Consider the following 23,773-nt stretch of genomic DNA (forward strand, 5'->3'; position numbering starts at 1 on the left):
AAAATTGCCCGCCCTCACCGCCCGACCAGGCCAGAGCGTGTTGCCTGAGAAACTAGGCTGCAAGACAAGTCACTGACGTATCCAATTAGATCATGCGCGGGCCTGGTCGGTCTCCGTATGGCTGGAGGCCCGGCGTTGACAGCTTCCTGCACCAACCCTCTCCTTTCTTGACGTATCTTACTGTCTGCTGTCGATTCTCCTGGATCTTTCTTCTGTTCCTCGATCCGACTCTTATTGCTGGTTTTCTTTCTGTCGCTTCCTCTTGTTCGCGTCAGTGTATGGCCGGAGACATACACTAGATGTCGACTCAGCCGCAGAAACCATTACCCCAGGTTGGGAAACTTGTCAGTGTGGTGTAAGTCGCTTGAATAAATACCCCCGACACAGGATTTAGGAGGAGTACCTGACCCTAATATGCCTGTAAAGTCCAGTTGGTTTAAAGGAGGCAGCCCTCGATTCGCCGACGTTTCGTGCCACCACACTCCACTTTTCCGATCAGATCGAATTCCTCGAAAGATGGCTCGATGGATACGCGAAGGCCGGATCCAAGCTCTCGATGGAGCTTGCGGCCATGGAGGGGATCGTGAATACGTTTCTATCGTACTCGATGAACCCCCTTGTGGTCTCCGAAGCCGTCCTCGACCATGATTACACCCTGTTGTCAATGAGAAGGAGCGGTGACAGCTCGAGGGATCTATGGAACGGATTGGTATCTACCACCAAACGGATCGAAATGCTCGTTTCGGAACCTATCAGAGTTTTCATACAGGAAGATCTGCGGAATTTTAAGGTAAACTGACAAGTGTCATGCTTACCATTTACGGCCGTCAAAGTCTTACCCCACTATAGGAGACCCGCCGCGTACTCGACCAAGCGCAAAAACAGTACGACTATTTACAATCCCGATATGCCTCGCAGTCGAAGTCGAAAGAGCCCTCGTCCCTAAGAGAAGATGCATTCCAACTCCATGAGGCCCGCAAGGCGTATCTCAAAGCGTCTATGGACTTTTCGGTCCAAGCTCCTCAAGTGCGAAACAGTCTCGACAGGTTGTTGGTACGAGTTTCGTTCGATCAATGGCGGGAATTCAAGACTTTCCACAGCAACAATGGCTCGACTTTTACAAAATGGGGCCAGGAGATGGATCGTATTAAGGGATGGATTCATGAGATGGAGGGAAGCGAGAAGTCCTCCAGGCGGGAGCTTCTGTCTGCCAGGAAGCAGATCGAGGAAGCTGCAGAGGTTGTCGCGAGGCCTTCCCGTGAGCTTGAGGACTACTCTATATCGACCGTGCCCTACCTTGGATCCCGCCCTTTGTCGACACTCGAGATGACGAAAGAGGCCAGGCCGGAAAAGCAAGGATGGGTTAATTTGCGCACCCTCTCGGGGAAGCCCACACGCACGATTTGGGTCAGACGATGGGTTTTCTTGAAGAATGGAATCTTCGGCTGCCTTGTGCAAGGAGCTCGCACCGGAGGAGTTGAGGAAAGCGAGAGGATAGGTGTTCTGCTCTGCAGCATTCGCCCGGCTTTCCAAGAAGAACGCCGCTTTTGCTTTGAAGTGAAGACCAAGAGCAACACCATCGTGCTGCAAGCAGAGACGCAGAAAGAACTCATGGAATGGATTGCGGCTTTCGAAGCTGCGAAGCGAAAAGCTCTAGAGCGCCCAGCGAGCCCTGATCTTTCACTTGCCGGGAAAGACGCGATTCAAGACCCTGCTTTTGCGATATCTGCTCCTCCGGCCCCCGAATTTGCCGCTGATCCGGCTGACTCGCTCACTCCACACTCAAGCGAGGAGCAAGGGTCGTCCGAGCGTGGTGGAATGCTTCCTCTTCCCGACAGAGACCCAAACGCTCTGCGGAACAGCAGTGACTTTGGTGCCTACAGACGCCTAACCTCCCTAGAACCCGAGAGCTCGACGAGAGAACACACCTCACGTATCATCCAGAAATTGGACCTCCATCGCAAGTCTAACACGGTGCAACCCTCCAACTCTATACCCGGAGCCGGGGGTGGCATAGCCAGTTTGATCTCCTCCAGTCACAACGCTCTTGGCTCGGGTACTGCTACGCCGTACGGCTCGCCAGAGAATGATATCAACAGGGGCAACGAGTCTCCTACAACCTTGGCACCACCGACGCTGGCCAATCCTCCTGCTCCTACGAGTATGAGTAAGGCAGCTGTCATTGTCAGCAATGAAAGAGGACTTGGACTGGGTCAGGCCGACAAAACAGGAGGTATGCCTAGTGGCATGATGGCAAACTTGTGGGGAAGTTCCAATTGGGGCTTCGTAAACCGACTGGAACGTGAACGCCTGGGGATCTCTGAAACACATCAGGACACGGATTCTGAGCATCTTCTGACTTCACCGACGAGTGATTCATCAAAACAGAACAACACATCTGAAACCAAAAGCCCCGCTAAACCATCGGGTTCACGCCATCGACAGACTATGAGTCTTGATGGGGATACAACCAAGGTTCAAAGGGCACTCACGGGTGTTGCCCATGAATATCCTAGCTACTATCCGCACCAACTCAAGATTCAGGATTCCCAATTTCGACTTCTGTTCCCCAATGTCAAAAGAGAGGAAGCCCTGGTCATGGTGTTCCGAGCTACGTGGAGTCCAAACGATCAACAAGAATTCCCTGGAAGAGCCTACGTCACTACACGCGATATATACTTCTATAGTCATTATTATGGACTGGTGTTGACAACGAGTGTTTCGTTGGAAAGCATTAAGGAAGTCACTGCAGCTCCTGGAAGAGACTGCGACTTCTTGTTTCTGCACACCATTCCGCCCCCTGGCGAAGACAGTCCCGGCCGGGTCACAGTCAAGACATTCCTTGAACCGTTGAAGCTGCTCCAACGGCGTCTAAATTTCCTGATAAACGATTCCACTGCCGTTGAGCCACTCAACTTGGAGGCCATCTTCAAGGCTCTTACCAAGATGGAGACGGATCCTTTGACTCGGACTCCTAGCGTGGACAGCTGGGAGGATGTGGCTGCCGCAGCCGACAAGGTTGCCGACAGTGAAGACACCACCGATCAAGGTCCCAGAAGAGAATTCCGCGCTCCAATTTATATCGACAAAGATTTGGACATACACTCCAAGAAAGCCGTCAACGGCAAGGATGTGCCAAGGTTCAGGTTGCCCACTCAAGCCGTACAATATGTTCCCCAGGGGAATCTACACCTAGCAGCGGAGAAGGAATTTGATATCAGTCCCAAGGCGATTTTCCATATCCTTTTTGGGGATAAGAGTGCAGTTTGGCAACTACTTTTGCATCAGAGAAAAGCTAAAGGTAGGGCATCTAATTCCATCTGGAACATCCAATCCCAGCTAACCAGGCCATTGTAGACATCAAACAAGGCCCTTGGACCAGAAATGAATCGCGCCACCTACGGCGGGACTTCCATTACCAGATTGAGGCAGTCGACATTCTAGGTAAGTAACTCCAGGTAGTCGAGTCTTTTTACTGGGTTTCTGACACCATCCAGGACGGTCTGAAAGCAAAGATATTTCCGATTACCAGATGATCGATGTTCTAAATGATCACCTCTGTTATGTGATTACGGATAAACGAACACCATGGCACCTTCCCTTCAGGCGCTCGTTCAGGTTGGTCAGCAAAATCGTCGTCACCTTCCTAGCCAAAGGAAAGAGTAAACTTGCCATCTATACGAAGGTGGAGTGGCTATGGTCACTTTACGGTCTACAGAGTGAGTGTCTACTCCGGTGACACGGCTCATTGAGACGACGGAGGCTAACAATCCCTAGGTGTCATTGACAAACAAGCCACTGGCGACTTGGAGCAGGATGCCTTGGATCTACTAGATTTAGTTGGTGACCAGGTGCGCCGACTCGGAGCTCACAGTCGGACCAAGAAGGCCATTACCATATTCGGCCACGTCGGACGTCAAAGCTCTGTGTCGCAGTTCTCCGGCCAGCCGGATTTCAAAATCGAGCCTCGCAAGCCTCGGACTCAAAGAACACTAGTGCAACTACTCTACGAGATCTTCGTCTCTTTCATGGAGAGCGCCATTTCATCCGTGATGTTGTGGACATTTGCGCTCCTGCGATGGGTGTGGAAGACTACGAGTGCACACAAGGTCATACTCCTGTTGCTAGTATCAAGCGTGTTTTTGAATGGACTCTATACGTCGCAGGAGGCCTATGAGTGGTGGCATGATCGAAACGCCGAAAAATTCATGGCCCGCCTGGGCGTCCACCCGGATCAGGTCATGAGCAAAGCTATCTACATGCGAGATATCGATGATGCACTTGCAAACTCGACCGTTGGACAGGCCAGCAACAACGCGAGCGAGTGCTTTGCTACTTTCCATCAGCAGACAATTGGGGGTGACGGGTCCTCGCGCTCCCTCGGTGCATCGGGTCCTCGGGACTCCATGACCAAGAGCGCTGCCAGGCGGCTTCAGCAGACTCGCGAACGACTGGCTTTGTATCGCCATAACCTCCTGGTGGCTCTTCGAGTGGTCAACAGTATCGAGAAGGAGGTCATCGAGAACGAATGGGAGCGCTGGCTCCGACAAGAATTGCGACGGTGTCGTCAGGTGGAAGTTCTTCTCCACAAGTCCGAAGCTGGTGACGAGGTCGATCTGCAGGCAGAGCGCATGAGCCAGACCGTCTTCGCCGGCCTCTCCGACGACGTCAGACAATGGTACGACCAATACTGCACGAGTTGCCAGCGGGAACAGGAACAACTCATCGGCGACCACCGTGTATCCGAGGTTTCATAGGCAGGCAGACAGCGGAGGATGCATGGTCGGTTTGATTTATCTCTTGCTTGGGATTTTGTTGAACGATACCCCGGTTGAAATTGGTGTCTTTTTGAGGGGAAACGCTTGTGCATACCTCCCAGCGTACATAATTTTGGATGCAAAGCAATACCAGTAGTCCAACCCAATCCAAGGATTAGTCCATACGAAGTAAGATCGCTCGGCGATGCCAGTATCGTCAGCATCACCGAGGTAGCGCAATGAAATACTCCGTCGATAACAACCGACTAGTTCTGCCGGGGCTTGACGGCGCCCTCATGGACGACATAGTAAACCACCGTGCCGTCGCCGCCCATGCTCCTATCCACCATGGCCAGAAGTAGCCGCTTGGTCCCCCACTCCCCGGTCTGGCGAGCCTTCTGTCTATATTCATAATACGCGGCCAGTTTTGCGGCCTTCTCCCCGTCCTCGGAACCGGCACGCTCCTCGCCATCGTCCACCGACGACCCCAGCGCCTCCTCTTCGGCCGTGTCGGGGAGGGAGTCAAACACCGCGGCGAGCTTGCGCAGAGTCCACGATTGGCCGTGCACGGTGGGGAGCACAAACATGCGCTCCAGCTCGACGTCGTCTTCGCGCAGGCCCTTCTGCAGCATGTATAGCTGCTCGTCGGGGTGGATGTAGACGTGGTGCGGAGGAATTCCGGAGATCAGGAACAAGGTCGAGGAGGCCTCATCAGCCGTGGAAGGCGTCGAGGAGGGGATGGGGATGTCGTGCGCTTTCAGCGACGTCCATAGATGCTGGTGTTGGAGATTGTGGAGAATTTGGATGGTGCTGGCGGAGAGCGGATTGGGAGAGGCTGAGGCGGCGATGAGAGAACTGAGCGCGGAAGGATTGGGCATGGCGGGCGAAGACGAAGATGAGGTCGCGGTCATGATTTTGGCTTTTTGGTTATCTCTGCTACCTCTATTCTAGTCGATTCTGTCGGTCCAACGGTCTGAATAAGAGGATCGGTGGGAGAAATGCCGAGTGGAGGGACAAAGAAGGGCAAAAAAAAAAAAAAAAGAAAAAAAAAAAGGCGGGGAGGAAAAGGGAATTCCGCGGTCTGCGGAAGAAGAAGAACACATGGCATCATCCGCGTCTTGCTCTCCTTAAAACCCTCGCCGCCCCCCTCGTCTCGTCCGCTTTGCGCTTCCCTCGTTTGAGTCGACTTGCACATCCAGCCAGACATACTTGTTATACCGTCGTTCTTTATCTATTCCCTTCGTTCCCAATGGCGCGCCAGAAACAAGCCACTCCTTTACAACGCGCGACTTCCTCGGAGATCATTAACGGGCTTCCTGGAGATGTCGATGCGCCAGCCAGCCAGAATGGCGGCGCGAAACAGTCTTCTGGTCCCAATGGGACTGTGACGCCGAAGGATGTCGCAGCGGAGATTCCTCCGGGTTTGGCGCAACTCGCGATCTGCGTCCTCGGAATCTATGCTTCATTGTAGGTGTCTCGGTTGAGCTGCAATATGCCTTTTTCTAGTATTTACTACGAACAAGCAGACTGACTGATTGACTCGAACAGCCTCTCTTGGGGAGTTCTGCAAGAAGCGATTACTACGGTCTCGTATGCCGCGCGCCCTGTCACCGCTGATGAACCGGAGCCTCCCATGGAGCGCTTCACCTTCTCGATCGTTTTGAACACCATCCAGTCCACCTTCGCGGCCATCACGGGCTTCCTCTACCTGTACTTCTCGACGCCGAAAGGCCAGAAAGTGCCTTCGATCTTCCCGACCCGCAAAATTCTCTTCCCTCTGCTGCTCGTCAGCATCTCTTCATCGCTCGCGTCGCCTTTCGGATACGCCAGTCTGGCGCATATCGACTACCTGACCTTCATTCTGGCCAAGTCCTGCAAACTGCTGCCCGTGATGTTCCTGCACTTGACCATCTTCCGCAAACGCTACCCGCTCTACAAATACGGCGTCGTCCTGCTGGTCACTCTCGGAGTCGCAACCTTCACTCTGCACCACCCAGGAACCAGCAAAAAGGTCGCCGCGTCCGCCGAAAAGGGCTCCGGCTCGTCTGCGTGGGGAATCTTTCTGCTGTCGATCAACCTGCTGTTGGACGGCCTCACCAACACCACGCAAGACCACGTCTTCAGCTCCCCGCAGCACTACACCCGCTTCACCGGCCCCCAGATGATGGTCGCGCAGAACGTCCTCTCCACCATCCTCACCACCCTCTATCTCGTCATCATGCCGCACCTCTCCTCCACCGGCATTCTGCACAATCTCCTCCCCATGCCCATCCCGCCCTCCACGGAGGCGGAGCTCACCAACGCCATTGCTTTCCTGTCCCGTCACCCGGAGGCCCTCAAGAACGTGATCGGTTTCGCGGCCTGCGGCGCCATCGGTCAGCTGTTTATCTTCTATACGCTGTCGCGCTTCTCCTCGCTGCTTCTGGTGACGGTCACCGTCACGCGGAAGATGCTCACCATGCTCCTGAGTGTGTTCTGGTTCGGCCACGCGCTGTCCGCCGGCCAGTGGCTGGGCGTGGGTCTTGTATTCGGGGGCGTGGGTGCCGAAGCCGTAGTGCAGAGACGGGAGAAGAAGGCAAAGGAGTTGGCGAAGGCAGGAAAGAAGGAATAAATATATATCTTTGATGTTCTATTTTCATCATATGTACATAGTAAGATAGATTATTTGATTTGGTTCATTTGTATTATTTATCGTTTTTTTTTTCTCCTGAACTTCTTTGTTTTGTTTCAAGAAACATCCATGATTTGTCCATACAGGAAGCAAGCACCAAGCCAAACCAAGTCAAAGAGAAGACGAATCTATTTCCTCCCCTCGACCATGATAATATGATACCCGAATCCCGTCTTCACGTCCGCATACTTGGGATTCCCCGTCGTGCTGGGCTCCAGTTCATACGCCGCCTTTTCGAAGCTCGCGTCGAGACTACCGCGCACCTTCCAGCCGAGGGAGCCGCCTGCAGTGATTGGGTCAGTTGATACTATGTCAAGAGAGAAAGGGGAAGGAATATATGCTGGGTTGGAGGGGATGAATACCTTGTCGGGCTTTATCCTCAGAATACTCGCGCGCCACGTCGTCGAATTTCGCGCCGCCGCGCAGCTTCTCCAGGGCTTCTTCCTTTTTGGAGAATTTTTCACACTGGGAACCAAGGGTTAGCATTGTCTTTTGGATTGGAACGTATAGATGGTGTGGTAAGGCTCGTAGAGGTGGTATATATATTGGTAAACAGATGCACACTGCCGGAGATATATATCTGCCCGAGCAAAATACCCAGTAGGCATTTCCCTCGAGCATATACGTCCCTACGTATATACACACAAACCAACACAAAACACAAAAAGCAAATGAAGGCAATTACATACCAAGATATGTCGCACGTTAATCGAAGTCGCAGGCTTCAAGCCTTTCTTGCTATCCCCTCCCTCGGCGGCATCCTTGCCCTTGCCTTTCTTGTCGCCGCCTTTATTGTTCTTGGGGGCCATGATGCTCTGAAGATCCACAATAGATCTACGGAGTAAGGAAGAAGGGAATGAGCGAGAGGAACCAATAATCCAACTGTTTAGGGTCGAGACGAGATGCCCGGAGAAGAATTACCCCTCCGCGAACGGCGCCGGGTAACGTGATATGAAGTCATGTGGGGCTGAGTGGCAGGCCTGAGGCAGCACCGGTTGCTTTCCTTGTCGATGGATGGATGCATTCACTCATCACTAATCTGTCGAGGACTGGGACTGTGACGGTGGCTGGGACCCCGACTCCGACTGCAACTGCAACTACAACTACGTAAGTTAGGGGCTCATCGCATTCCAATTGTCGTTTCAACTTCATGCGTCTGCATCGATCGACCTGCATCTGTCAGAATACATGAAGCACATGCCAATGCCAATGCCATGCAACAAAATGGATGATCTCGTCGGGGCCAGGATCACCTCCTTGCCGGACGATGCGTTCTACATAGCGGACTTCATAACGGCAGAGGAAGAGGAGATTCTGCTGCAGAAGGTGGGTGGTTTCCCCCCTCTTTTTCTTCTCCCATTTCCCTTCAATCCTAGAAATGGCCCGTTCGAGATAACCAAAATGGATGGATGATGGTAGATAACTACGGCCCCTCTCCCGCGATGGACTCACCTCGCCCATCGTCGTCTACAGACCTGGCCTTCAGCGCTCACCAAGTCCAACACGCTGCTCTCGGCGCCCCTTCCATCGTGGCTCGTTTCACCCATCATCACCCCTCGCTTCGACTCGCTGGGGATCTTTGCTGACGCTCCCCACCGCGCCCCCAACCATGTCCTGGTGAACGAGTATCTCCCGGGCCAGGGCATCATGCCGCATGAGGATGGAGCCGCTTATTACCCGCTCGTGGCGACGGTGAGTCTGGGGGCTCCCATTGTCCTGGATCTATACCCGAAGGGCCAACAGCGCGGCGGAGAGGGCGAGGATGGTCAACGACCGCAGTATCGCATCCTGCAGGAGAGACGGAGTTTGTTGATTACAAGGAAGAAGATCTACACGGAATTTCTGCACGGGATTGCGGAGACGAGTAAGGATGAATGCCTGGATGCGCACTCGGTCTGTAACTGGGATCTGCTGCGGGAGCCAGACCGGTACCGATGCGGGTGGGCGGAAAGAGAGACCCGGATCAGTCTGACGTTTCGAGATGTGCTCAAGGTCGCAAATGTAGGGAATACGATGAAATTCCTCGGGGGACGGTGACGCATGCACGGCTCTTCTCTTTCTCTCTAGGGTGAAAAATTAATAATACCTGGCAGCGATTGTTGGACAACGCAGCTGCACAGCCTGGGGGGGAGCTATTTTTAAACCTCCCCGAGCCAAATACATTTGTTAGTACACCCCCGGAATCATGTTCCATTTATTCCGCACAGACTCCTCGCCAAACTTCTGCGCATACCACTTTCTGCTGGTTCCGGCAGTTACACCTAGGTTGATGGCGACAAACGCCAGCGCCGACAGAAGGGTTTTGTTGACCCATTCTCCCGGCGGGGCGGCTAGCAGCGTCAACGACAGATAGATGGCGCATTCCGCAGTGTAATGCGGGCACACAAGTCGGTTGAACAATGGATGAGCGGGGACGGTATACTTCTGGAGGGAGAAGAGATAGTAGTGGCAGTCATGCTGGAGACCCGATGCGAACATGAAGATGGGAAGGCACAGAAACGTGCGGATAGAAGGTACGTTGGTGATTTTGACATGGTCGAGGGTGTACTCGTGAGCCAACAGAGTGCCTATATTTGGAGGGAAACCAGATTAGTTAATCGACGGCACCCCCTCTCTTGATTCCTAGTCCTTCCATACTTACCAGTACCCTCAATCCAGATTGCAACTGACACTGCCACGTAAAAAGCAACACCAACAAGCCAATGGCCGAACCACATTTGGGATGACGATGGCTTCGAGAGTGCCAGACACTCCACTAAGCGCCTTGTACCCTGGACGAGCATCAGCGCCCAGCACAGCAGGACTTGGTTCAATGACATCGCATTCTGCAGGTGTTCCGGACGAATCCTTGCTGCAACGGCCTGGAAGGCAGCGCCGCGAGACAGGACCTGCACGGCCCAAAATAGGGACGATATCACCGAGGCAACGTAGAATTGTGTGAAGTAGCCATGGGGGACCTTCAAGGCGGCGAGGCAGTCGAGGGGACGTGTGATCGGGGAGCTGCTCGAAGGCTTAGAGGACGAGGGCGAGGGATTCGAATTCGACTCGGCCGTCGAGGTTGCACGGGCACCATAAGGGACGAAGCGCGAGCGGAGCGATTGCGGCAGGCTGACCGACAGGATCTGGAAAGAGGGGAAGAATATTGGTTTTAGTCCATTCTAGAAGGAATCGTAGATCGTCGTCTTTTCGCACCGATGGCTGCGTCTCAATGCTAACTCGTTTTCATACCGTACAGAATGCGAAGATGAAGAAGGCTCGGAGGGCGTCGACGGCGTCCATGCGGGTGGCCGCCAAAGCCGAGTCTATTAGATCAGAGATCGGATTCATCGTGATCGATTGGCGTCATGGACGGGAAATTGTGGGTTGGATCAAGGAATTGGGCCTTGGGGTGACAGGACATGGGTAGGCTGGGAGGGGAAGAAAAGATCATGGCCGAAATGTATGACACCATGATTAAGGACCCTGAGCTGTCATCATCATTACCTATTCCGATCGAGCTGGCCGACCAATCACAGGGGAATCGAAAGGCCATCTTCTTATCGGCCCATCCTGTTTCCGTTCTTCATTATTATTCTGGGTTATTACGACTCCTATTACGCTTATTATGTGGTGTTATGGCGCCGGCCGCGTATTATTACGGGGGGCTGACGGTGTCTGCTGATTTGACACGTTCCAAGGCCTTTCGCCGTGTGGGGAACTAAAAAACAAAATAAAAAATAGTAAAAAATAAAAAGAACAAAGGAAAGAAAGAAAAGAAAATAATATAAAAAGAAAAGAAATCGAAACCACCGTCAACTCCGCCGTCAGCGCAGGTCGAGATGAGCAGTCATAAATCATAAACAACAATAATAACAAACCTCCCCTCTTCCTCGCCCCAGTAAGAATCGGCGTTTGTTTGATCCACCAGGGTCTCGTGAGAAATAAAAAGCAACGGCGCTATGAGTAACTAGTGTAGGGGCAACCGGGTTATGTCAGCAGTAAACAACTCAGCATTACTGTGTACATTCTGGCCTCTGCTCCGTGCAGATGCCCATGCCATTCTTTCTCAGCAACCACGACCAGTATTTATCCATATTCCACAATGATCTCGATATCAGGCATTCTGGAAATATTTCCGGAGTAGGGACGTACGCAGTATGGGGAGGAGGCAGAATGCGAGGGTACGGCGTCTCCCAAACCAAGGTGAACCTCCACCTTTTCCCCCCACCCACCTCCAGTTGCCTCGGGCGGGCTCTTTCCCTCTCTTTCCTCGACCGGCCGATCCGTCGACGAGTTCCAATAAATCCATGCAAGTGACGCCAACCAAACGACCCAAACCGCGAAAGGGGGGAAGGCAAAGGTGGGGCGATAAGCTGAATGCACGTCCGGACTTGATTGGGTGGCGAGCAGAGGATCGCCGCAGTCAAGTGGGGCGGGGCAAGTTTGTCGAAGTCATTTAGTCCGGAAACGGCAACGGGGGGTGTGGCTTGCGGGCGGTCATTGGCCAGACCGCAGAACGAGCTGATGCCTAGCCTACGCAGCTTCCAGGGAAACCCACTGGAGCCCAGGAGGTCCCGAGGGCGAGTTTCAGAGACATCAGGCCCAAAAAAAAGTGCCTTCGAGGAATTCGATCATCCGCCACTTTCCCTCTGACCGCCCCCGCCCGCTTTTGGGCCGTCTCGCAGGTCGGAGTCTGGGACGAGGTTGCCTCCTCCTCTCGCCTTTTTCGTCGTGCCTTCCCCTTCCCCGTTGCGGCTGCAGGATGGGGACGGTACGTATCCATCCGTTTTAGATGCATAGATGGACAGATCGATACCTCTCCCCGGTCGGTGACTCATCGCCCTCCCCCGTCTTTGGCGCCGTAAATCGCACTCCGTAAAATCCCAACTAAATTAATCCTCGCCGGTAATAGTGTTAATCCGGATTGCGACTGAAAAGTCGGGCCGTCCGTATTGGCTGGTATCGTACCATGTCTGACTAACCGACTAGCGGAATCCATGCTCCGCCCGCCGGTGGCCAAAAAACACGGTGGTAACGGGTAAGTTACGACTCTGCGACTCTCAGCGTCGCTCTCGTTTTCGCCTGCGACCGTCAAAAACCCCCCCGTCGAAAACCAAGTGATCGGACTAAACCCAACTGGACCTAACAACACTGGCTTTCCCTCACCAAAAGTTCCCTCCACTAATTTCCCTAACCCCAGTGAGCATCGGCCGTTTCAATCTCTCGCTTTCTCTTTTTACTCTTCTCTCCTCTTCTTTTCCCTCCTTCCTTCACTTCCTTGCTCCTCCCCATTAATTCGCTTTTCCTCGGATCCTCGATCTTTCCTCCCATTTTCTATTGATTATTTATCTTTCTATTCTTCCACATTCCCCGTCATCCCTCAATTCTTCCTGAATTACCGACCCTCAGTTGTTCCGTCACCTGGAGTTCTTCCTCTCCCCGTCGTTGTTTGTCTTTCTTTGTCTCCTGCGATCGAGATCGACTCGTTACCTGCTTCGGCCATCCCTCTTGCCACGAACTTGTACGATTGAATTCATCTTCGGGAGCGCTTCACCACACCTCCCTGGTCCCCTTCTGCAACCGAGAAACGGAAAAGCCGTTCATTACGAATCTATCGAGCGTGGTCGAGCACCGGCTTTCGCGCACAACTGCTGGTGTCTTGGACCACGAGTCTTTTTGTTCGCCACGGCCCCCGAAAATGACGAGCGGAATCCCCAGAAATCGAGTGCTACCGCTATGAGTGATGTTGAGACTGTCTCCTCCTTGCCAGCTACCCTGGATGCCGGACAAAACGCTCTTGCGGTCAAGGTGAATCACCAGTCTCCTCCCCCGGGGCCTTCGTCCCCCAGGAGGCCATCTCCACCTCGGGTTGTCGTCGGGAATGGGAAGGTCGGTCCCGTAGGGGAGGTTGATCCTGTTGTCGGGGAGGGCGATGGGCCGCCGAGCCCAAAGGCTGATTCGGAGGCAGAAACTATCATACAATCCGGTCGAGAATCTTTGTCGCCAGAGAAAAGACGGAAGTATATCAAACATGAACCGAAACGACGTGATGAGAATGACCAAGTGGGCGCCGGGGAAAGTGATCTTCCCTCTAATGATTTGCAGGCGAGAAAGTCCGTGAATGGTGATCCCCTCGGTGAACGCGCCCGTGACTCGCGCCCGTTGAGCCCCTCTAGAAGAGCCAAATCCCCTCTGTCGACTGTGAAACTGGAGAAGCTAGAGGATCCGCAATCCGGTCCGAGAAGATCTGAGCCTCCCCCTCCTGCTTTCACGGCACCCAAAATTTCGAGGAAGCGAAGCTTCAGTGAGACAGTCGACATCGAAGCTGCTCCAGCCCGTCAAGGCCAATCAGCCCCCATCCGCGATAGGGAACGGAAGGATTTGAACGGCGTGACCTTTGCTCGTCCTGCGTCTACCGATCGCTCGATATCTCCCGTCCGGTCCTCTCACAAGCGAACGGCTTCGGGCCAGCACCTGGGCGGACCCGATCCGCAGAGGAAGAAGAAGGCCCCCACGCCACTTATCACCGGCTTCCAGAGGCAAAGCTCGGAAGACAGGCAGTCAACATCATCCTCCGCCAGTGGCTCCCCGTTGCCCAGTGCTCAGCTTCGAAAGCTCGGCTCCGTGGATGGGGCTTCGGCGTCCCCTGCGAGGCCAACGGGGTACAAGAAACAGCGCGATCAGAATGGCCGAACCCGCCTGGCCCGCGCCTGTGCTGCTCAAGAATTAGATATCGCGATGGCCAGACACGCAGAACGTCCGGAGGACCTGAATGTTGCTGACAATGCCGGAAACACGCCTCTGCAGATTGCGGCTCTTGAAGGCAGCGCACCCATTGTGAAATTTCTCCTGGATGCTGGCTGCGAGATCGACACCAAGAACATCGACAAGGACACCCCACTGATTGATGCGGTTGAAAATGGACACCTAGATGTCGTCAAGCTTCTACTGGAGGCAGGGGCGAACCCTCGCACCGTGAATGCCGAGGGCGATGAGCCCTACGAACTCGTCCTATCGGACTCGGATGATTACGAGCAGATTCGGCGAGTGCTAGCGGATGCAAAGGCATCCATCAGGCCCGGAAGGCGTTCAGAGGAGCGCACTGGATCGGAAGTCAAGGAAACATCATCTCGACGCATTTCTGCCGAAAGCGCACGCGATTCGCCTCCTGTACACAGGCCGCGCAGCCCTCCACTCAGCACCACGACAAAGCGGAAGACGGTCAGGAGCGAAGCCACCCGGAACGATTTGCTGTGGACCACCGCTACCCCGGAGAATCTGCAGGCCTTCGCCGCCAAGGGCGATTTTGTGGGGGTTGCCAACATCCTGAACGTGGGACAGAAGGCAGATACTGAATCCATGATCGCCGCCGCCAAAGGTGGTCACGACGAAGTAGTTTCTCTCCTTCTCGGTATCGGTGATGCGGATCCGGACCCTCCCCCAGTCCAGGATGGCTCTCATAAACCCGGTTATAATACGCCTATGCTCGCAGCTATCGGCCGTGGTAACCTCGAGGTTATTCGAATTCTGCTCAATCAACGGCAATTCAACCCTACCCGACGGCTCTATAGGGACCGTACTTATTTTGAGCTCTCCCGAGACCGCAGGGCCGACAACTGGGAGGAAGAATTTGACCTCCTTCGAGATGCGTACGACACATACAGCAGGACGAAGAAGCAACGAAAACCCGATGGCCCATCGCCACGTCGAGCACGAGATCGCGACGCCGAGAATAGACGGACTGGGCGCCGGGACTCCTTGTCTCCTGTCGCTCGACCTCGGAAACCCGTCGTGAGCCCTAGCCATCGGGATTCCGCACCCAAGGACGCCCTCTTGTCAAAGGAGAAACGCCGGGACAACATGGTCCATGCCAAGGAGAAGCCTGCCCGCCCCAAACTTTCCCATCGGACCAGCGACGGGCTACCTAATGGACCTGATCTCGATGGGCCACGCCCTGATCCAACCCGATCAAAACCACCGATTTCAGTCAAAGATAGCGAACAGGGCATTGCAGGTCGCGGGGATGAGGCTCCTAAAAGAAGACGCTTAATTGCCGGACGACCACCCCAAGATCGCGATCGCCGAAGACCCAGTCTGCCATCGTCTGACTCTGTGTCGGGGCGTGACGAGAGCACCAAACGTGTCGACCACCCCGATGGCAGCAGCAAGTCTGGATTGAAACGTGTACATGGTAGTGCAAGCCCCGAAAGGCCGCGGTCTCGTGATACGGAACATGACAAGCATTCTCGAGAGGCGCACAAGAAGAAACGACGGGTTTTGTCCGAAGATGGGACGCCTAATATTGCAAATGGAGGTTTGAAGAAGAGTCAGCCAGTAGTGACAGGTGACTTGAAGTCATCTCGCCAGAAGGACGATGATGATGATCACGCAGACCCTGGACCGAATGTCTTAGGGGAATCCAACGCGCCAGCCACGAAGCCAGTCGAACGGAAGCCTGTCAAAGAAGAGCACGAAAAGCATGAAACCCACGACCTGGAAGATATCCCAATGGAGGATCCTGTGACCACATCCGAGAAGGCCGAAGCACAGGCGGAAGCGGAAGCCCGGCGGCAAAGAGAGGCCCGCAAAGCGAAACAGGAACGGTTGGCGGAGGAGGCACGTCTTGCCGAAGCCGAAAAGGCTCGACTGGAGAAAGAAGAGAAAGAGCGGGCAGCCCGTGCAGCCCGTCTGGCTCAAGAGAAGGCAGCGGAAGAGGAACGTAAGCGGAAAGAGGCCGAAGAACGGCGAATCAAGCAGGCCGAGGAAGAACGCCAGAAACGCCTTGAGCAAGAACGGGTCCGGCTCGCCAAACTGCGCAGGGAGCAGGAAGAGCAAGAACAGCGACGGCGAGACGCTCTGCCTAGCAGACTTCGTGCTGCGGCCAATCTGGTTGGGGCCAACGATCCCCAGGCGAGAAGCCACATGTGGCTAAGGAAATTTATGCCTGTGGTGACCGCGGAGACAAAACAACTCGATCCTTCCTGTTCGCCTGACATCGCGGACGAGAAATGGATCCCCAACTATCTTGTGGCACCGATATTAGCGACCAATGATCTGCAACTTTCACAATATGCCGGCTGGGAGAAACGCAACGCGACGCCTACTCAGCGGGGGAACCTATGGCGGGTCACTCGGCGAATGCTTGTGCAGGCCGATGAGATGGAGTTCTTGAGTTCGTCATTTGGACAGATCATGCGGAGAGATAGCGAAGCACGCCCCAAATACTTCGACATGGAGCATGTATTCTGGGTTCGGGTAAGTTCATGATCAATCTATCTGCCAGGTGCGAGTTGAATGCTGACGTATCTTTAAAGCTCTCCGACTTCATGGATCTCGTTCCACATATTCCCCATCTGCATGGACTGGACATTCAGTTTTTGAAGATGCACATTGATCGCGAACCATCGGCGACGCCGCCATTCGATCTACCGCAGCCCAATGGGCATGTATCGGGACCTCCGCCCGTTGAAGAAGGGTTTCCCAACGGGATCACAGGCCTTACGAACGGCTATGGTCATGCAAGACCAAGTACATACGTCTAATGTTTGATACTGCATCGTTTACTTTGGCGATTACGGAGTAAAACCTGTACAGGTGGAATTTCCTTGATGTATGACTATGATACCTCAGTTGATGTGATGTGTGATGTTTCTCGAGTTGTTCGAGTGATTGGATAGAGCAAGGCTTTGATAGTCTTTCAAGTCCAGTTTCTTTTCCTAGTAGATCTATTGTTGTAGACATACAGAGTAAGCCCGGTGACTGAGCACCCTCGTAGTCAAGAATAACCCGAAGACCAGGGCGAGTCTAAAACAGGAAGAATGCGGAAGTGAACTTCTGCTGGTCGAGACAACATCACGTGACTGAATCACACGTGAGGGTGTATCTTACATAAGCCGTAGGGCACACCACCGACGATTTAGGCGAGAAAACCCGCGGACGCTTCCACAATCTTGAATTCAGCACTCCATCAACTCAACTCTTTGAGGAAAATCCGACAGGATATACCAATAGAATAATCAAAATGGTACGTTCACAGTTGCCTGCCCGTTGAACCCAAATCCAATTCCTGTCGAAGACGACTCGATTGCGAGGGGCAGAAACCAAAAAAAAAAGAAGCCATCCAAAAAAAAAAAAAAGTGCACCGCTAACGCAGAAATCGCAACAGTCGGACGGAGAAGAGACCGTTTCCAACCCCCCCGTTGCCGCCGATGAGGTCGAGGTTTCGGCCGACGCTGGCGCCGGTGGCCAGATGTCCGTCCTGGACGCTCTGAAGGGCGTTCTGCGCATCTCCCTCATCCACGACGGTCTTGCCCGCGGTCTCCGCGAGGCCGCCAAGACCCTGGACCGTCGCCAGGCTCACATGTGTGTCCTCAACGAGGGCTGCGAGGAGGAGGCCTACAAGAAGCTTGTTGTCGCCCTCTGCTCCGAGCACAAGATCCCCCTGATCAAGGTCCCCGACGGAAAGATGCTCGGCGAGTGGGTTGGTCTTTGTATGTTTCCCCATTCCCCCCTCTTCTCTCTTCTCTCAGTGGGAAGAAGAATAGATGTGAATTGGTAAGGCTAACCGAGATCGATGAACAGGCCAGCTCGACCGTGAGGGCAACGCTCGCAAGGTCGTCAACTGCTCTTGCGTCGTCGTCAAGGACTGGGGTGAGGAGTCCCAGGAGCGCTCCGTCCTCCTCAACTACTTCCAGACCGAGCAGTAGATTGTTCCTCTCTGGGGAATGGTTTACGCCGGTGATCGGTTGTAGCTGATGCGACAGGATTGAAGGAGGTGAAGTTTTTACATCGATTATGGGTATCTATGGGTAGTGGGTTGTGTGAGGACCATTGTTATGTGTCGGATCGGATCGATTATTCACGGTATCTTGAAGGATACCGGTATCCATGATCTTGGATTTCTTGTTCCTATTTTCCTGTCTGGTCGGATCCATCGCATCGCCAATTTCTTATGTCTCTTGTCTAGTTTGCTCTAGACGAGGGCTTAGGATTTAAATTAAAAAAATTCATGAAGTCGAGGAAACAATTTGCTGCACTTTCTATAGGATTGTAAATGATATCGTAAGTTTTCATTTCACTGATGGGTAAGATACAATTCCATTTCGTTCTGTATGAACCGACTGGGGATAGATGCCAACTGTATCAGGAATCCAAATATGTAACGGACACTGCCTGCCAAATGAGTTTGGTTGAATTTGAACACGAAGAAGAAGAAAAAAGAAAATCACCGGCTATGCGATTTGCAGTCAACTCAAATAATCCGGGTAGCCAAGATCCCAATCAATTACCCAAACGCCGAGACCAAGGATGCTGAAGAGTTAGCGGAAGCTGTACGAGGGCCGGACCATTTTTTTGGTTTCCGGCCGCAGGGACAATTGCTGGTACGGGGAGCTGCCCGGGTCGTAGTAGAGACCTTCGATGTGGCCGCTCTCTCGATGGAGGGAGATGTAGTAAAACCCGGAGATGGTGAGGCCTTGCCGGGAGTCGGTGGGAGTGATGAAGCAGCGTTCTATATTCGTGATTAGAAAGAGGATTTACGAACGGGTGACAGGAGAGAAATGACGACGTACCTTTCCATCGCATCAGGATCCACCCCTTTGATAGTTCCTCCGTAATCCATTTCCGACTGACTAGGTTCCTCGTCATCTCATCGTCTGTGAGGGTCTTGAATGGCTGCAGTTCCCGCCAGTAGGTACTGTCGATCTCGGCATCGGCTTTGAAGTTCTTCGTTTCCAACGTGTGCGTGTTGAAGTCGATGATTTCGCCCTCGAGGAAAGTAACGATGTGAGCGTCGTGGGACGGGGAGGTCTTGTCGGGGATGTTGTACGCTTCCATCGTCCCCGATAAAGTCATCTCTTGCGTGTTGATGTTGTGGATGGTGACCTTCACCGGCCAATTTTCGTCCTTGCCTGTCCCCAGATTGTAGATATTGTTGGCCAGGTACCGGCGACCGTTCGTAGTGTATACGCTGATCCGATTGCTGTTCTGGCTGTTATTTTCGCCGCCTCCGTCGACGATCATGGGATCCTGGGATGATGACGAAGGGGTCGGCACCCGTTGACCGAAGATCGAACTGGCACTGCTGGCAGCCCGTTGAGATCCTGAGAAGACCATACCGGGCCGCAGCCAGGAACAGATTGGGGGCGGCGCTATCGAAGTTGTATCCAGGATAAAATCATCGTGATCCCAGGAGAGGAAGTCGAGTTGGGCAAATCCGCCCGCAGCGGCGGAGTTGAGACTTTCTTCGAAGGAGTTCGAGTAGCGCAGACGGTCCAGGTATTTGATCGTCTCTTTTAGCCGGGGACTCGGGGGGTTATCCATGTTGAGTTGTCGATGGGCACTGATGCGAGCGCGCAGGTCGCTGTGAGTCAGGAGTCGATGCGGTTCGCCACGGCTGCCGGGGAGGAAGCGATATGCGCGGGATGTGGATGACCGGTCTCTGCTTTCCTCCGCGTCCTGGGTGCCTGCTCGTTCGCGGTCGAGGAGATAGTTGTGTAGGGTGCGAGTGCGTGAAAAGCGTGGTTGTCGCCGTACGGACTGCAACAGGGCCTCCGTCGTCGGGTCGTTCCAGCGGTGGGCGCTGTTGTCGGCAGGATCGTCGGGCAGAGCGTGCGGACTTCGACCGACGTATTCACGGCGCGCATGGCGTCTGGAAGCGGCGCTGCGGTCGGAGAGGCGGCCAAACCAGGAGGAGATGGAGTTGGGGTCTTGGAGCGGTTCGAGGGTCAAATCATCGTCGTTGGGGTCGTCGTTAGCGTCGTCGTCGTCATCGGAGGCCGGCGCCCAACCGTACAGGGAGCGCGGGTTGGAGACCCGACTTTCGTAGTTGGGCATGTTATTGCTGTGGTGATTTGGATTCTGGCTGGGGGTGGCGGAGGTGGGAGAGTCGCGCTGACGGCGCACGATGGGGATGCGGCGGCTGATTTCGAGGGAGGATCGCGTGCGGGCGGGGTTGTCGAGATCCATGGGCACGACGTCCAACTCGGCCTGGATCTGTTGGCGGCGTCGATTCTGGCGACTGAGCGACGAGACGGACGAGGAGGAATCAGGCGGAGAGCGCACACGAGACCGCAGGAAGCTCACGTTATCGTCATGGGCGTCATCGGCGGCGGGCAGCGAGGGGAGTGGGCCGGAGAGATCGTTCAGCTGCAGCGAGGGAGGGGGCGAATGATTCTGCAATCCCCCAGCCGGTTAGCATTGGAACGGAGGCCAAAGTCGACCCGCGGTGGAACCAGGGGCTGCAAACTGACCGAGGGAGTGTTGACCGGAGGCATCGTCCTCGGTGGCGGAGGACGCCGATGGGATTCAATCGGCAGGCGTGAAGTGGACGGGGAGGCAACTTGGGGATGGAAGGATTCGATTCGGATCGGGGAAGATGAAACACGGCGAGGGCAGAAGGAATGTGGCCAGCAGAAAGCAAAACGACAAGACGGAGAAAAGGGAGAAATAATGGCGATGGGTTGGTTGGCGGAGGGAAAGCCAAAGTGGGCGAGATTACATGATCTCTTCTTTCGTCTCTGTATTTTATCGTCTCCTTCTCTTCCTTCATCCCTTTCTCCATTGCGGAGTCTCCCTGATGGATCCCCCCACATTCCGATCTCCATCCAACGGCCTGGACTTCGTGTAGTTCTTTCCATTGGGAATTCTCCATCTGATATATTGGAGGCCTGCCGAATCACAGAATATCATGTTCAACACGCTCGATTTTCCACAACCGCATACACCGTCGACATCTCGTTGTCGCCGCAGCCAGCCAATTCCGTTAACCTTTAGCGTTGCTTTAATTATGGTCAAGATCCAGTCCATCGAATACTTCCGCGTGCCTCGATGACCTTGTCAAGATTTTCGATGGAGAGGGTGAGTATGGCTGGGGAGAAGGCTCCCTTGAGGGCCACACCGAGGCCGTGAAGGGCATCCTCGATGTTGTGCAAGCGGTTCCGAGGATATGAGGCAACACCGAGGACGTCAACTGGCTGAATTCGCCGCGTGTGCTGGAATCGAGCATCGAGCGTCTCAAGACCATCAAAGCGCTAGATCTAGATACCGCCCTGGATTTCCACGACTGTCTGCACAAGTGCATGGCGAAATCACTGGGTGAGCTGGCCAAGGCGTTGGAACCCCATCGTCCGCTCTTCCTGGAGGAACCGCTCTTTTCAGAACACCCGGATAACATCAAGTCGCTGTCGGGTCTTGTATCGTGCCCGATCGCCCTGAGCGTTCGAACGGCTCGTCAGCCTCTGAGGCGTGAAACGGTCCCTCGAAGACGCAAGCGTCGACGTGCGTCAGTCTGATATCAGCCACTGCAGCGGCGAATGTCCGAATTGCGCCGCATTGTCGTCATGGTAAACACCTACGACGTTGCTCTTGCACCACGTTTTTTCCTGGGTCCGTCGCCCTGGCCGCCTGTATGCAGGTGAACCTGACCACGCCAAACTTCGCCATCCAGGAATGAATCTGGGGATCCAGTACAACCAGGAAGCGGGCGAGTATGATATCACAAGCTAAGTTAAAGGTCTTCGCATCTTCGACATCAAGGATGGGTACGTAGATGCACTGACGAGATCGGGCCTGGCATTAAGATCGACGAGGTGGTTCGTCGACTGAGTCACTCGATGGAGTCCTGGCAGCCAAAGGAATTCTCTGACCCAGATGGTGCCATTCGGGGATGGTTAAATGCTCCGTTTTCCTCGCTGCTGTATTAAGGTGAGCTGTACTATACAGCATTATTGACCATCTTCCATAGTTAGAATAGATGGCAAGCTCGTAGATCTGATGGCCTCAATTTATACTAGAAAGGAAAATCTATTCTATCTACTCGATCTAGATATGTAACAAACCGATGATAAACCACCCCAATCAGGCCTTCTTACGCGCAGCATTGCATTCGTCTGCTCGTCGAAGACAATCCAGAATGATATTCCAAAACGCATCGACATCCACGCCTCGCGGGATAGCTACGCCCTGAGCGATAGGCGCAACGACGGAACGACCCAACGACCCAACCAACTCGACGTCCGTTCCATGGAGCCCGTCGGTGATGACACTCACGGTGAATCGCTCCCCGTTGCGGTCATCGAACTTCAAGACCTGATCAGGATGTTGCTTGGCGAAGACCGGGTTGAGCGTCGACAGGATCACTGCCACGGCGAGCGGGTCATGCAGGGGCGGACCATCATTTAGCCCAAATACGCTCTCGTACGTCGAGGAGAAGAAGGTCAATAGCTCGAAGAGCATCTGGCGCAGGACGGTGGAGGGCGCGGACGCATCGTCGCCTCCATGTAGGATGCGGGATTGCACGGAAGGCGAGGCGAGAACCTGATGCGTCAAGTCGAGGGAGATCAGGGTCGTCTTAGATGCTAGGACGGGGTTGCTGAAGATGGACTGAGATCCCTCGGGGTCACACTATCGTAACAGCATAAAATGTCAGAAAAAGTTGATTGAGGAATGGGGATTGGTTCGTCTTAGACCGCATATACGCACGTAGACGTTAAACTCCGCCAAAGGAGTGACATTGCCAATCCGCGCCTCTTGGCCCTTCAGCCGACTCATGGGCGCATCAGTGAACCCTTCACCTACGCCGCCACCCATGATGCTCAGCCCCTGGATGTGCTCTGCCACTTCGGGGAAGGTTGCAAACAGCAAGGCGACATTGGTCAGGGCACCGGTTGCGATGACCCAAGGTGTCCCTTTCGGGTGCGCCAATAGAGCATCGCGCATCGCTAAAATAGGATTCTTGTCTGTCACGGGGGCTGTGCTTGGTTTGGGCAGGAGTTCCGTGCCGTCAATACCGGAATCTCCTGCAAGGTGGGGAGGGTCGACAATGTCAGTGTTGTTCCTGGAGAGGGAGAAGAAAAGGAATGGGAATTGCCAGTAGGCTTCTAGCAGTCTTACCGTGGATATTGGGCGCATGAATGGCCGGTCTGCAGAAAGGTTTGGCATGTCCTGGATAAACGGGAACCTCAGGGCGGCCGATAGCCTCCAGGATCCTCGTGGCATTGACCGTGGTGTTTTCCAGGGACGCATTGCCGTGGACCGTGGTGATTCCGAGGAGATTCAAGGACGGATGATGGGCGGCAACGAGAATGGCGAATGCGTCCTAGATAGTGTAAGAAGGTGTACAGTAGATGGAGATGACTCTTCTTACATCGTGTCCTAAGAGAACCGTGTCAGCACTGGGGTAACTATAGCATAGTCCTGCATCTAAACCGGGACAACGAACCGGGGTCGCAATCCAGCCATAAGGGGATGGGGGAGGAGGCGGTCATGATGAAATGAACAATATCAATGAAGGAAGAATACGGCGGAGTGAAGGAAGAGAAAGAGAAAGAGAAAGAATAAAGGACACGACGAAGGGGCCATGCGGGGA

The 23,773-nt window shown here is 54.0% G+C and overlaps 11 protein-coding genes across 11 annotated transcripts; 5 read left to right on the forward strand and 6 right to left on the reverse strand.

Annotated features, from left to right (window-relative positions):
• Positions 1 to 299: 299 nt before the first annotated feature.
• On the forward strand, positions 300 to 4,757 carry P170DRAFT_363347 (putative transcription factor SipA3; the record flags this gene model as incomplete). The annotated part of the gene is made up of 6 exons (XM_024844572.1): positions 300 to 355; positions 427 to 790; positions 850 to 3,301; positions 3,358 to 3,444; positions 3,498 to 3,719; positions 3,778 to 4,757. The coding sequence occupies 6 exons, from the start codon at positions 300 to 302 to the stop codon at positions 4,755 to 4,757; spliced, it is 4,161 nt and encodes a 1,386-aa protein (XP_024702069.1).
• A 266-nt stretch (positions 4,758 to 5,023) lies between these two features.
• Positions 5,024 to 5,668, reverse strand: P170DRAFT_428058 (uncharacterized protein; the record flags this gene model as incomplete). The annotated part of the gene is made up of 1 exon (XM_024847822.1): positions 5,024 to 5,668. The coding sequence occupies one exon, from the start codon at positions 5,666 to 5,668 to the stop codon at positions 5,024 to 5,026; it is 645 nt and encodes a 214-aa protein (XP_024702070.1).
• Positions 5,669 to 5,883: 215 nt separating this feature from the next.
• On the forward strand, positions 5,884 to 7,424 carry P170DRAFT_466182 (UDP-galactose transporter HUT1). Its single transcript, XM_024852394.1, has 2 exons — positions 5,884 to 6,224; positions 6,306 to 7,424. The coding sequence occupies exons 1-2, from the start codon at positions 6,007 to 6,009 to the stop codon at positions 7,366 to 7,368; spliced, it is 1,281 nt and encodes a 426-aa protein (XP_024702071.1). The 5' UTR covers positions 5,884 to 6,006; the 3' UTR covers positions 7,369 to 7,424.
• On the reverse strand, positions 7,405 to 8,330 carry P170DRAFT_466183 (peptidylprolyl isomerase). The gene is made up of 3 exons (XM_024852395.1): positions 8,118 to 8,330; positions 7,791 to 7,893; positions 7,405 to 7,711 (listed from the first exon to the last, which is right to left on the reverse strand). The coding sequence occupies exons 1-3, from the start codon at positions 8,235 to 8,237 to the stop codon at positions 7,557 to 7,559; spliced, it is 378 nt and encodes a 125-aa protein (XP_024702072.1). The 5' UTR covers positions 8,238 to 8,330; the 3' UTR covers positions 7,405 to 7,556.
• A 307-nt stretch (positions 8,331 to 8,637) lies between these two features.
• P170DRAFT_438475 (uncharacterized protein) lies at positions 8,638 to 9,530 on the forward strand. Its single transcript, XM_024849607.1, has 2 exons — positions 8,638 to 8,754; positions 8,848 to 9,530. Exons 1-2 carry the CDS (start codon positions 8,653 to 8,655, stop codon positions 9,463 to 9,465), a joined length of 720 nt encoding a protein of 239 aa, XP_024702073.1. The 5' UTR covers positions 8,638 to 8,652; the 3' UTR covers positions 9,466 to 9,530.
• A 64-nt stretch (positions 9,531 to 9,594) lies between these two features.
• Positions 9,595 to 10,755, reverse strand: P170DRAFT_363619 (putative 3-oxo-5-alpha-steroid 4-dehydrogenase; the record flags this gene model as incomplete). The annotated part of the gene is made up of 3 exons (XM_024844587.1): positions 9,595 to 9,995; positions 10,070 to 10,550; positions 10,657 to 10,755. The coding sequence occupies 3 exons, from the start codon at positions 10,753 to 10,755 to the stop codon at positions 9,595 to 9,597; spliced, it is 981 nt and encodes a 326-aa protein (XP_024702074.1).
• Positions 10,756 to 10,986: 231 nt separating this feature from the next.
• Positions 10,987 to 11,415, reverse strand: P170DRAFT_221776 (uncharacterized protein). The gene has a single exon (XM_024842865.1). The coding sequence runs from the start codon at positions 11,263 to 11,265 to the stop codon at positions 11,041 to 11,043; it is 225 nt and encodes a 74-aa protein (XP_024702075.1). The 5' UTR covers positions 11,266 to 11,415; the 3' UTR covers positions 10,987 to 11,040.
• A 1,728-nt stretch (positions 11,416 to 13,143) lies between these two features.
• Positions 13,144 to 18,113, forward strand: P170DRAFT_477643 (putative histone deacetylase complex subunit (Hos4); the record flags this gene model as incomplete). Its single annotated transcript, XM_024853491.1, has 5 exons — positions 13,144 to 16,662; positions 16,722 to 16,920; positions 17,307 to 17,431; positions 17,573 to 17,897; positions 17,989 to 18,113. The coding sequence occupies 5 exons, from the start codon at positions 13,144 to 13,146 to the stop codon at positions 18,111 to 18,113; spliced, it is 4,293 nt and encodes a 1,430-aa protein (XP_024702076.1).
• A 338-nt stretch (positions 18,114 to 18,451) lies between these two features.
• P170DRAFT_438479 (GID4/VID24 family protein) lies at positions 18,452 to 20,870 on the reverse strand. The gene is made up of 3 exons (XM_024849608.1): positions 20,658 to 20,870; positions 18,978 to 20,580; positions 18,452 to 18,916 (listed from the first exon to the last, which is right to left on the reverse strand). The coding sequence occupies exons 1-3, from the start codon at positions 20,679 to 20,681 to the stop codon at positions 18,726 to 18,728; spliced, it is 1,818 nt and encodes a 605-aa protein (XP_024702077.1). The 5' UTR covers positions 20,682 to 20,870; the 3' UTR covers positions 18,452 to 18,725.
• Positions 20,871 to 21,234: 364 nt separating this feature from the next.
• Positions 21,235 to 21,912, forward strand: P170DRAFT_477645 (uncharacterized protein; the record flags this gene model as incomplete). The annotated part of the gene is made up of 4 exons (XM_024853492.1): positions 21,235 to 21,264; positions 21,369 to 21,659; positions 21,714 to 21,792; positions 21,854 to 21,912. The coding sequence occupies 4 exons, from the start codon at positions 21,235 to 21,237 to the stop codon at positions 21,910 to 21,912; spliced, it is 459 nt and encodes a 152-aa protein (XP_024702078.1).
• Positions 21,913 to 22,220: 308 nt separating this feature from the next.
• Positions 22,221 to 23,766, reverse strand: P170DRAFT_457256 (uridine-cytidine N-ribohydrolase; the record flags this gene model as incomplete). Its single annotated transcript, XM_024851705.1, has 4 exons — positions 22,221 to 22,809; positions 22,888 to 23,204; positions 23,299 to 23,503; positions 23,707 to 23,766. The coding sequence occupies 4 exons, from the start codon at positions 23,764 to 23,766 to the stop codon at positions 22,264 to 22,266; spliced, it is 1,128 nt and encodes a 375-aa protein (XP_024702079.1). The 3' UTR covers positions 22,221 to 22,263.
• Positions 23,767 to 23,773: the final 7 nt, after the last annotated feature.

This window comes from Aspergillus steynii, assembly GCF_002849105.1.
Source record: "Aspergillus steynii IBT 23096 chromosome Unknown P170scaffold_6, whole genome shotgun sequence".
In the NCBI taxonomy this organism is placed as follows: domain Eukaryota; kingdom Fungi; phylum Ascomycota; class Eurotiomycetes; order Eurotiales; family Aspergillaceae; genus Aspergillus; species Aspergillus steynii.

Excerpts from the sequence above, each read along its gene's own strand:
- P170DRAFT_438479 (XM_024849608.1), bottom strand. The coding sequence starts at position 20,681 with ATGCCTCCGGTCAACACTCCCTCG. Across the intron at positions 20,581-20,657 it reads CTCCGGTCAACACTCCCTCG|AATCATTCGCCCCCTCCCTC; the intron begins GTCAGTTTGCAG and ends GGGGGATTGCAG. Across the intron at positions 18,917-18,977 it reads GATCCTGATGCGATGGAAAG|AACGCTGCTTCATCACTCCC; the intron begins GTACGTCGTCAT and ends TCACGAATATAG.
- P170DRAFT_221776 (XM_024842865.1), bottom strand. The coding sequence starts at position 11,265 with ATGATTTATGACTGCTCATCTCGACCTGCGCTGACGGCGGAGTTGACG.
- P170DRAFT_438475 (XM_024849607.1), top strand. The coding sequence starts at position 8,653 with ATGGATGATCTCGTCGGGGCCAGGATCACCTCCTTGCCGGACGATGCG. Across the intron at positions 8,755-8,847 it reads AGGAGATTCTGCTGCAGAAG|ATAACTACGGCCCCTCTCCC; the intron begins GTGGGTGGTTTC and ends GGATGATGGTAG.
- P170DRAFT_466183 (XM_024852395.1), bottom strand. The coding sequence starts at position 8,237 with ATGGCCCCCAAGAACAATAAAGGCGGCGACAAGAAAGGCAAGGGCAAG. Across the intron at positions 7,894-8,117 it reads TTAACGTGCGACATATCTTG|TGTGAAAAATTCTCCAAAAA; the intron begins GTATGTAATTGC and ends CTTGGTTCCCAG. Across the intron at positions 7,712-7,790 it reads TGAGGATAAAGCCCGACAAG|GCGGCTCCCTCGGCTGGAAG; the intron begins GTATTCATCCCC and ends CAATCACTGCAG.
- P170DRAFT_466182 (XM_024852394.1), top strand. The coding sequence starts at position 6,007 with ATGGCGCGCCAGAAACAAGCCACTCCTTTACAACGCGCGACTTCCTCG. Across the intron at positions 6,225-6,305 it reads CTCGGAATCTATGCTTCATT|CCTCTCTTGGGGAGTTCTGC; the intron begins GTAGGTGTCTCG and ends TGACTCGAACAG.